The sequence below is a fragment of the Quercus robur genome, chromosome 12 (assembly GCF_932294415.1).
Source record: "Quercus robur chromosome 12, dhQueRobu3.1, whole genome shotgun sequence".
Taxonomy (NCBI): domain Eukaryota; kingdom Viridiplantae; phylum Streptophyta; class Magnoliopsida; order Fagales; family Fagaceae; genus Quercus; species Quercus robur.
The window spans coordinates 34,260,449-34,271,371 of record NC_065545.1 but is presented as its reverse complement, the minus strand read 5'-3'; the positions used below and the strand labels follow the sequence as shown (position 1 = coordinate 34,271,371).

The following is a 10,923-nucleotide window of genomic DNA, read 5'->3' as shown; positions in this document are numbered from 1 at the left end:
ATTTAAAAATTAATTGATTAATTTTGGAGTCCTTTGTACATTTTAGTATATGCTATTTTTTATGTGTGAACTATAGAAAAGATTTTTCTTAAGAGATATGATGGATAATCAATGTGCAAATATTTTCTCTACTCATGCAACTATTTATGGGTCACATAATGTCAAGTTTGCATTTATTGGAAGAGAGAATATTCTTCTTCATGTGTATCCTTAACTTAGTTTTTAAGTTTGGTTTGTGTCTTTATTTTCCCCACCTCCTAAATTTTCCTCTAAACCGTTTTTCCCAAAACTTGTTTTGTTTTTTCCTATTTTTATAGGGGGAGAAGCTTGTTTTTAATCTTTGTTGTTCATAGGGGGAGTTTTTGCACTTCATAGGGGGAGTTGCCTCTATTTTTTATAGAGCTAAACTGTTTTATGTTCCCTTGGTTCTCTTTTTTCTCCCATGTTTACTGTCACTCTACTCTTTGTTTGAGTTGTCTTTGTCAATACGTAACAAAAAGGGGGAGAAATAAATGAAATGTGGGAATCTTGTTTGTTTTGTTTAGGAGGAGTTGAAATTGTTTTTTGAAAGGAAGAGAATATTTTTGATGTATCTAACATAGGGGGAGATTTAAATTTTTTTTTTTTTTTTTATATATATATTCTGCTTCATATTATTGTTTATATGTCTTTGTTTCCACACATGTGTTGATGTGTTCTTTTAAGTGTTTTCAGAAAAGACAAGTACATTCTGATCAAGACCTTCTACCTCTTCTTGCAACTTCTAGGTTAGGAGTCTTAGATTGGGATTTGTGATGTAATTGGGCATTTTATTGTATTGGGTTGTTCTTGTATTTGAGCATTTCATTTTGTATGAAAGTTTTGTCATGAATTGCCAAAATGGGAGATTGTTAGGTTCTAAAAGTTTAGAACAATTGGCAAATCCTGAACACACAAGAACATAAAAGCTGCAAAAAGAAAATTTTAGAATTTTCCTAGTTCGATCGATCAAAGAACAAGCTTGACCGATCGAAAGTCGTATCTGTAGAATTTTAATTAAGCCCAAACAGCAGTTCAAGCCCATTAAGGCCAATATATAAAGGAAACCCTAAGCACATTTTTTAATAGGCTTTTCAGAGAGAGAAGAGTGTGCCTCTTTTGTATTTAGTGTTTTGTACCTAAAAATCTCTCTCATATTTTCTACCGGTGCTATTACTTGAAGAATCTCAAGATCTAGTATTGTAGAAGTTGTTGCTTTCTCTAGTCATCAAAGGTGTTGATGATCTAAACCTTCAAGGGTGGTCTTGGAGTCACAAACAGGAGAGTTTGTGCTGCTAAACCTTTGAGTGGAATCTCAAAGTCACAAATGTGGGTGTTTATGTTTTACAAAGGCCAAAGAAAGAAGTAGTTCGTGGACTTGGAGCTATCATGGGATCGTGGTAGTAAGTTTCCTACTCGAGGTAGCAATAGGATGTTAGTGGTCTAAGTCACTATTGTGTAAACTTCAATTCTTTCTAGTAGATTTGTTTTTTACTTTGAGGATAGCTAGGTTAAATCCTCCCCAGGTTTTTTACCGGTTTGGTTTTCTTGGCTCATCATATCATTGTGTTCTTTATTTTCCACTGCTTTTCATGATATGATATATGTGTGTTAACCTAGACTTGATAATTTGACTAAGTAATCACTTGGCTAATTACCTAGGTTAATCTAGTTGTGATTTAAGGGGTCTAAAAACGTACAAAACACAAAAATAAAAATAAAAAAAATCACGTCCATGGAAACTAAAACATATATGAAAGCATGTTATGGAAACAAAGTTAGAATCATACCTGCATGAACTTAATCCTCAAGGAGAGAGTTCTTCAAAGAGAAACAATTTTTTTTTTTTAGGATTTAGTGAAACCTCTTAGCAAAAAAGAAATTCCTAAAGCAAAGCTTCCAGAACTTCTTTAACATAATAGGAGAGAGAAGTCAGAAAAAAAAAAGGGGTCCCCATTTCTGATTTAAGCTCCCTATTTATAGAGGTTTGGTGCTTAAAAAATAAGCTGGATTGGATTAGATACAAATTAGGTTGCATTCTTATCCCTAAAAATTAGAAATGGATGTGTTTTATCTTGGTCAGAATATTTCTGGGCCAAGCATCGAAGCTGTGACAATCGACAAATGGGAAGTGTCAATCGGCACTTACCATGTGCCGATTGGCCCTCTCATGTGTTGAATGGCCCTCTCAAGTGCCGAGCCCAATTCCCAATTTTTGTTCAATCTAGACTCTTTTTTAGGGATTGTCTGAGTCGGGAATTGCAACTAGACGTACTTTTAACTGGTATTCTAAAATTATCACTTTTATTTTGATAATTAGGTCCTTAAAATAATAATAGGTGTAAATGCTCTTTTCATCCCTACATTTTGGGGTCATTTCTATTTTGATCCCTACATTTCTATTTTACCACTTTTAGTCCTTCATCCAATTAACGCTTGTTATTTTAGTCCTTCCGTCACTCAACTAACAGAAAAAGCTGACGTGGCAAACGGAGTGCACTGTTGACACAGTAAATGCTGACGTGGCAAATAAAATAATAATAAAAAAATTATTTATTATTTAATAAATGCCAAATCAGCATAAAATAATAATAAATGTCATCCATGTCAGTTTAGAATTTTAAATTTTAATTGATCAATTTTTTTTTAAAAAAACATAATTAAAAATAAAAAACACATGAATTTGGATCTAACATCCTCTTCATCAAGAACACAGAAGAGCACAACCCAGAAAAAATCATACAAACCCAGAATATCAAACACAAAGAACACAAGAAAATCAAACTCAAAAAAATCATAAATGAATATTGTACAAAACAAAATCAATCCACATTTTTTTAGGATTGGATTAGGCAAGAAAAACCAACACACCCTTCTTTTCTTCCTAACTTCAATGGAATATTATCACACACCCACCAACTCAACTCACCCGATTCACCTCCCTTGACTCACACCCAACTCACCTACTATCACCACCATGCTCAAAGGCAAGCTTAAGCTTCCGCTTCCTGTTCCCGACAAAGCCCGCCGAGCCTTCTCCGACCGCCTTGGCAGCTTGGTTGCTGGATTCGACGGAAAAGAAGAAGAGTACTGTGGAGGCTCCGATTTGGTAGTATTTGAACCTGGTGAAGAGCTCGAGACCTTTCAGCCTAATGGGTTCGTGTCCAATAAAGAGAGCGATGGCGTTGAAAATTTTGTTGAGGACCGACCCAGACCCAAAAAAGACGGGGCGGGTCCGGTTTCGACAGTGCAAGTCATTGCGGTGGACGAGAAAAGATCCGATCTTGAATACGAGGTTTGGAATTTGAGCCTTACTGGGTTTTTTTTTTTTTCAAAATTTTGAAATTTTTTTACAATAATCCTAAACTTTGTATATTATGTTTGTAGTTTGAGTTTGTGTGTGTGTGTGTGTTTTAATGTATATTAAGGATTGCTGGGTTTTTTCATTTTTTGTGAAGTTTCTTAATTTGGGTAGTCAATTAATTTTGTACATTTGGTCTTACAATCAGTTTGGTTTTTGTTTTGTACAATATTCATTTATGATTTTTCGAAGTTTGATTTTCTTGTGTTCTTTGTGTTTGATATTCTGGGTTTGTATGATTTTTTCTGGGTTGTGCTCTTCTGTGTTCTTGATGAAGAGGATGTTTGATCCAAATTCATGTGTTTTTTATTTTTAATTCTGTTTTTTTTTTTTTTAAATTGATCAATTAAAATTTAAAATTCTAAACTGACATGGATGGCATTTATTATTATTTTATGTTGACTTGGCATTTATTAAATAATAAATAATTTTTTTATTATTATTTTATTCGCCACGTCAGCATTTATTGTGTCAACAGGGCACTCTGTTTGCCACGTCAGATTTTTCTGTTAGTTGAGTGATGGAAAGGACTAAAATAACAAGCGTTAATTGGATTAAGGACTAAAAGTGGTAAAATAGAAATGTAGGGACCAAAATAGAAATGACCCCAAAATGTAGGGACGAAAAGAGCATTTACGCCATAATAATAATTTGATAGATAAATATTCTAAAAATACTTAATTATCAACAATTCCCTTGTTATCTGATTATTCATTTTCTTGGTTGTCTCGGCCAAGAAATTGTTCTCAAATCTCAGTGCTTCAATGGTTTGATTGGCTTCATCAAATTTCATGGAGATTTCTTCCCGCTCAAGCTCCACATCACTGAGCTTCTTGGTGGCCAACTTATACAACTTCTCATGCTTTTCCGAGACCTTGTATAACTTTGCATAGGCTATGTGGATGTCATCTTGCTCATCCATCTTTTCAAACTTAGACTCCACCAAGTCTTCTTCTTCATCCACATTTTCAAAAATCCCCTTAGTAGGATTTACGATGATAGTGAAGGCATTTAGGATTCCATCATCCTCATTGTCGGAATTGTCTTCAAGCTCGGTGTTGCACAAGGTAGCAGCAAGTGCCTTGCTTTTCCCAATGGTCTTGAGATATGTAGGGCACGCTTGTTTCATGTGTCAGAAACCTTGACATCCAAAGCATTTTGGTCTTGAGGGAACAGTGTACTGACCACTATCCCTAGCATCCTTCTTTCCTTTGCCCTGGTTCTTGAACTGAGACGAGTTAGACTGCTTGCGATCTTTGTCAAATCCTTTAGCATTGACATTCTTCATAAACTTTTTGAATTGCCGATTGATATAGGATTTCATCTTAGAATCTTCATCGTCTGAAGACTCATCAGTGTCACTGCTCTTAGCCTTCAATGCTATGCTCTTTCCCTTACCAGATTTCTCTATCCTTGTCAAACCCAACTCATAGGTCTACAGATTGCCAACCAACTCTGTTAAAGGAATTTCCTCAATCGCGGTGATCTTGGCTTGAAATCTTTTGGGTAGAGATTTAAGCACCTTTCTAACAATCTTGGGTTCGGGAATGGTTTCCCCAAGATTAAAGGCTGAGTTCACTATGTCCTTGAGCTTAGCATAGAACTCATCAAATGACTCATCCTTCTCCATCTTGATCTCTTCAAAGCTCGTGGTAAGCCTTTGAAGCTTTGAATCCTTGACAGCCTTGGTTCCTTTATAAGTTGTCTAAAAAATGGTCCATGCTTCCTTTGCAGTTTCAATAGAGGATATCTTCTTGAACTCCTCATTCGTGACTGCACTGAATAAAGCATTCAATGCCCTGATGTTGAAGTTAACTTCCTTGATCTTAGCATCATCCCAATCAATCGACTCTTCCTTCAGCTTGGTCCAGCCTATCTCCACAGCTTGCCACACCTTCTCATCTAATGACTGCAAGAAAACTCTCATGCGTACTTTTTAGTATGCATAGTTAGTGCCATCAAATAAAGGAGGTATAATAAGAGACTGTCCTCTATCCATGACAAACAAGGGTCAATGGATCACACAGCAAAGATTAAAATCTAATCAGAGTGTGCCCACTCTGATATCACTTGATAGGCCAAGAATGTATTGACCCCTTGTGATGAATTAACAAATTAATTAGCCAAGTTAATTAATTAATTCAATTAGCATGCAATACCCATGGTAGCACAAACAAATCACCAATTAAGTTAAAATGAAACGGAAAATAAATTGACACGGTGATTTGTTTACGAATGGGAAAAACCTACACAGCAAAAACCCAACCGGGTGATTTTAAGGTCACCACTCCCGAGATTTCACTATTTTCACAACAAGCAGTTACAAATAAAGGAATCCCAGTACCTTATACCAACCTACAATTGAACCCTTACCCCAATACCCAATTGGACTTGTTCTATAGTGACAATCTCTCCTTGTAATGCACGGCTCCCAGTACGTGACTAACCAATTTGATGCGCGGATCCCAATACGCGGCTTACTCACCAACTTGAGGAAGATGTTGGCTACAAAGTTCTTTAGTTCATTACATGATAAAGATCACAAAGCTCCTTGGTTACAAAACCCTACGGTGTACAAACACAGTAACTTCTTCAAGAGAAAGATGAACTAGGGCAAATTCTGTCTCTGGTCACAATTTGCATGAACACAACTTTGCTTCACACTTGCGCAACCTTTGACGGCCCTTAAAACAATCCTTATATATGTTTAGGGTTGTGAGAAAAGAAAGCCCAAACATGTATTCATGGATTGAAGTGAAATCAGCTTTGAAAAACTGAATTTCATAAACCTTGATAGATAACTTATCTGTCGAGAAGCTATTGAGCATCGGGCTTCAACAGCTTTTTAAACCTTAATAGATACTAGCTGTCAAGCTAGCTGTCTAGCTTTAAAATCCAGCACTTCTTCATTTGTTTCTTGGACAGACTTGCATGGTTTTAAAACTTAATCTTGAAACCTTATTCCTTGAAACATTAAACACATCCTAGATTTACCCAATTACAAGTAAAGTACGTTTTGTCAAAGAATTAGCCAATTCAATATTGACATATGTTCTTAACATTAAATCATATATGTCCTAATAGTGTAATCCAATTGGAGTTTTGTAATATATTCATGTTTATGTGGAGGCACATGATTTTTTGTTATTGTTCGTAAATGTATTATAGAGCTCTAACTTGTAATGTAGAGATTTTAGTATGGTTATATATTCTTATCCTATGGAAAAGAAAAGAAAAATCTCCTATAGTCTCTCTCTTGATGGTTCTTTTCTCATACTTTGGACCCTTTTGGGTTTGAGGTGTGACACTTATACATATAAAAAAGAGGCTACACAGAACAAACATATGAGTGCAGAAACAAAACAAACAAAAAATTAGGGTTTCTGGGTAACGGCATCACGCACGCTAGAACAGGTATGCGTATGCAAAATCAAGCTTGTGTGCACAGGCTAGATCATGCATACGCAGATCCTTACCTAGAAAACCTAAAAAACACAGAAAACAAAGTAGAACTTTAAAACAACACTAGCAATCTATCATACACAAAAATATGAAAAGAACTAAAAGGGCTAAACTAAACAAACATGTATAAACATAAACTAAGCAAGAAAACGGGATTAAAACACAAAGGCAAAACAAAAAAGGAAGAAAAAGAAAAAGAAGGGTTAGACTCAATACCTTAAACAAAAGCTTCCCAAGCTTGAATTTAACTGTTCCTTTCAGTCAAATCTATTCACAAACCAATAAGAGAGTGATTAGCATCGTTAAACTAAAAGGATTGGAGCCAGAAAAGGTCTCAATCAAATAAAATTGACTTAAGGGTGTTTTGTGAAAAACTCCCTTTTGATTCATTATTTTCTAGTGAATCTTAGGTTTTTTCCGTAGGATTTCTGTGTGTTTTGAAAATGTACCACGTAAGGCTTTTTATAGTTTTTTTTTTTTAAAGGACTTTGAGGCGACTCCCAAGCGATGTGAGATTCATTTCAAACCTCAACCATTATTGCAGAAAACTTGCATTTCTTATACTTCTGAAACCCTAGCTATGTATGCAGGAATATGCCTATGTACGCAGGCATTTGCTCGCGTACGCAAGCCACAACTCACGTATGTAGGCTGAATACTACTTTGGTCATTTCCGAAAAAGGATTTTTGCTCATTTAAAATGTTATATTTTCCATTTTAATACTCCTCAAGTGAATTTAATATTTGATTGGGCTCTAAACTGGCCTTAAGCCTTAGAGTTCAAGCATCATTGAGGAACGAGGGCCCGAGTCATAAGAGGTACAAAATGCGGAGTCTACAGACACCTATCACTTGGTTTGCCAAGAAACAGGTCATTGTTTCAAGGTCCTCCATTGAGACAGAATATAGAGCACTAGCTTCTTTTGCTGTAGAATTATGTTGAATTCGTATGCTTTTGAAGGATGTTGGTGTTTTCCTTCGCAAGCCTCCTATTCTATGGTGTGATAATATTTCAGCTCTTGCTATTACTTCAAATCTTGTGTTCCATGCTCGTACGAAGCATATTGAGGTGGATTATCATTTTGTTAGAGAGAGGGTTCTAAGACATGATCTTCAAGTTAGATTTGTTACCTCTAATGATCAACTAGCTGATATTTTCACTAAGGGTCTCTCTTCTCCTCAGTTTCATTGGCTTTGTTCTAAACTTATGTGAAAATTCCCATTTTGTTTGAGGAGGGATGAAATCATACAAGCATAGAAAGCTACAAGTTCTGCAGCTAAACGACTGTAGTTTATTTACTGTTATCCTAAACGACAATATAGTTTGTTAAGTGGTTAAGCTTGTATTAGTGGAATTCCACGTGTCATTTGTTTATCGGTGGAGCATAGTTTGGGAAGTTTGTTACTCTCTCCGTCCTACTTTGTTTGTCCTCTATTCTATTTTGGGATGTCCCAAAATATTGTCATGTTTCTAAAAATAAAAGTCATTAATTTACTAATGTTTCTATTATACCCCTATTTTATTTTCTAAAAATAATAATTCAATTTTTTGATAAATTTATTTAAGGGTAATTTTGGAAACTTATACATTTTTAATAGGTAGACAAAATGATAAATGATGTTCCTTTAAAAAATTTGACTTTTCAAACAGGACAAACAAAGTGAGACGGAGAGAGTATAACCGTTTCTCTATTTTCCCGCCTAATCTCTCTCTCTTCTTCCTCTGTTTTTCTATATATATAAAGCATCAGAGTCATAATGTAATTATCTTTATTCATTCGGTGAAATATAATAGGTATTTTCCCAATAGTTGGAAACTCCTGCACATATTACACAAATGTATTTCCTATATTCTGCGTGGGGTCATGATCGTTGTGGGTCACAAAAACATGCTACTGGACATTGTTCTGGTATTTGCCAGTATACCAATTGGATGACATATAAGTATAACAGCAGCTTTCTGGGTGTGTTTTCAATTAAAATTCCGTAAACTTTGATCAAGTCCGACATATAACCCTTCTCCATAGTTTCGATCTCAAAAATCCAAAACAAAACAGAGACCAAGTAGAACGAAGCCGTACGTATATCATACAACAATTAACAGATACCAATATATCCTTACCTACCAATGAAGCTGCAAAGGCTACTGCTAGGCCCTCTCCCACACTTTGAAAATCTTGTCTCTCTTACTTATTTATAAATCGTGAGCAATACTGGCAGAAGTTTGATCTTTAATGCTTTAATTCTATTTAATGGCACTCAACGTGCATCAGCAGTGTATATCTCAATAGCGTTTTACGAAGAAATATGAAAAGGTCGTATGAAATAATATTGGCTTCGATGGAACAAACATGCAAGGAGTATTATTATTATATAAGGAGATATTGTCATTTATTTAGTAAAAATCCAATAATAAAGTACAGAATTCAGATAGGATATAGATTTGAAATTCAAATTAAATAGCAATACTCTCTATCTCTCTCTAAAAAAAAAAGAAGAAGCAATCATCACACCACAATAGTATCTAATAATAATGTGAGGCCAGTAGAGAACAACAACCAGTCCCTCTCACAACCGTTGATCAAATAGTCTTCATCCACACTCCATGCTGGTCGCAAGGGCAGAGTGTGATCCCAGGGCATTTGACTTTCTCCAAGTATTCCAATTTTGGAAAATATTTCTGCAGCTCTATCCAAGTCATCTTCAATTCACGCAAGTACTTCAAACGTAAAGTCTTAACCTTGGACCACTCGCTTTTTTCCAGAGTTGCGAGTTTTCCTCCTCTTATGTATAGTTCTTCTAGATCTGGCAAAGATTCAGGTGTCAGCCACTTCGCTGTAGACTTAGGGAAGCACTGAAGATCCAGCTTCCCGAGTTGCTCTGGAAGTCTCATCAATGTTGAGGATTCGATTTCTGTTTCAGATGGTTTGGATGCTCGTGGAGATGATAGGAAGTTTAAACATTTGGGTGCTTGTTTGTCTGCATTTCCATTCTTCGAATCTTCTGTTTTGGGCTCTGCTTTATTTGGCTCTGCTCCCCATGCTATTGTTAGCTTTCGAAGTGATTTTTTTCCAAGCTGCTGGAGAGCAAGTAGATCCTCCAATGTAGGGAATTCTTCACTACTTGCATTGATGGTCAGTTTCCTCAGCTTCTCCAATCCCTTCAAATCATTTAAAGTACCCGAGTTTTTCCTTGACGGATTACTAATGATAAACCCTTTAAGGACTATAAGTTCTGAGAGGACCCCTTGCCCCTTGGGCAAGCGAGCTAGCAGATAACAGTCAGAAAGATCCAAGTACCTTAGCTCCTTGAGTTTGGTTATCTCCTCTGGAAGCATCTCCAGATTGTGACACTCCTTGAGATCCAAAATCACCAAACTGCTGTGCTTTCCTATGGAATCTGGAAGCTCAGTAATTCTAGAGACTCCTTGAAGGCTAAAAAACCTTAAATCTTTGCTATTGGTCAACCCTTATAAGAATTCAATGCTCTCCACTTCAATGTGAGGTTTAGCTGATCCCGACCAGCTTCCCAAACAAAGAACTTGGGCCTTTTTCATCTTGGATAACCAGTCCACCACTTTTGGCTTTTTATTCAACTGTCCCTCATTATGTTTATCTTTCAGCTTTGTTAGCCACGCCAATTCGAGATCAGGAAAAGGCTCATTAACATTGAATAATGTAACGACACTTTCCAAAAAAGTATCTGGAATTTGAGTCGGTGACATATCTTTAGTTGGTTCAGAAGGTTTTCTCTCTAAAATCTGCTCATGCTCCTCGGCCTTTAGCAAACACATCCTGTTACACTGTGGGAGTGAGACATTCTCTGTAAGGTTGAATTTATTCAACCATCTAATTGGCTTTATTCCGTGCCAAATTTGCTTGTAATTCAGCATTTAGTAACCCTGTATTTAGGTGGGTTTGTTGTAAGGGTAGTGAGTGAGATAGAGTGAAGTTTGCTCAAGAGTGTGCAAGAAAACAGAGACTCGCGGCTGGGACTCGCGGGTGGACTCGCGGCTGCAAGCCGCCAGAAGCAGCACACGTGCCAAGCATGCTGGAAGATGAACAGTCGTGCTAGCTGGAGCA

At 36.3% G+C, this 10,923-nt stretch overlaps 1 protein-coding gene across 1 annotated transcript; it reads right to left on the bottom strand.

The window, feature by feature from the left end:
* Nucleotides 1-9,422: 9,422 nt before the first annotated feature.
* On the bottom strand, nucleotides 9,423-10,634 carry LOC126708414 (disease resistance RPP13-like protein 4). Its single transcript, XM_050408208.1, has 2 exons — nucleotides 10,408-10,634; nucleotides 9,423-10,275 (listed from the first exon to the last, which is right to left on the bottom strand). Exons 1-2 carry the CDS (start codon nucleotides 10,632-10,634, stop codon nucleotides 9,423-9,425), a joined length of 1,080 nt encoding a protein of 359 aa, XP_050264165.1.
* Between the last annotated feature and the right edge of the window lie 289 nt (nucleotides 10,635-10,923).

What these genes read in the sequence shown, in the direction of transcription:
- LOC126708414 (XM_050408208.1), bottom strand. Translation starts at nt 10,634, where the DNA reads ATGTGTTTGCTAAAGGCCGAGGAGCATGAGCAGATTTTAGAGAGAAAA. An exon ending in AAGCCAAAAGTGGTGGACTG is followed by an intron (nt 10,276 to 10,407) that starts GTTATCCAAGAT and finishes AAGGTTTTTTAG; the next exon opens with CCTTCAAGGAGTCTCTAGAA.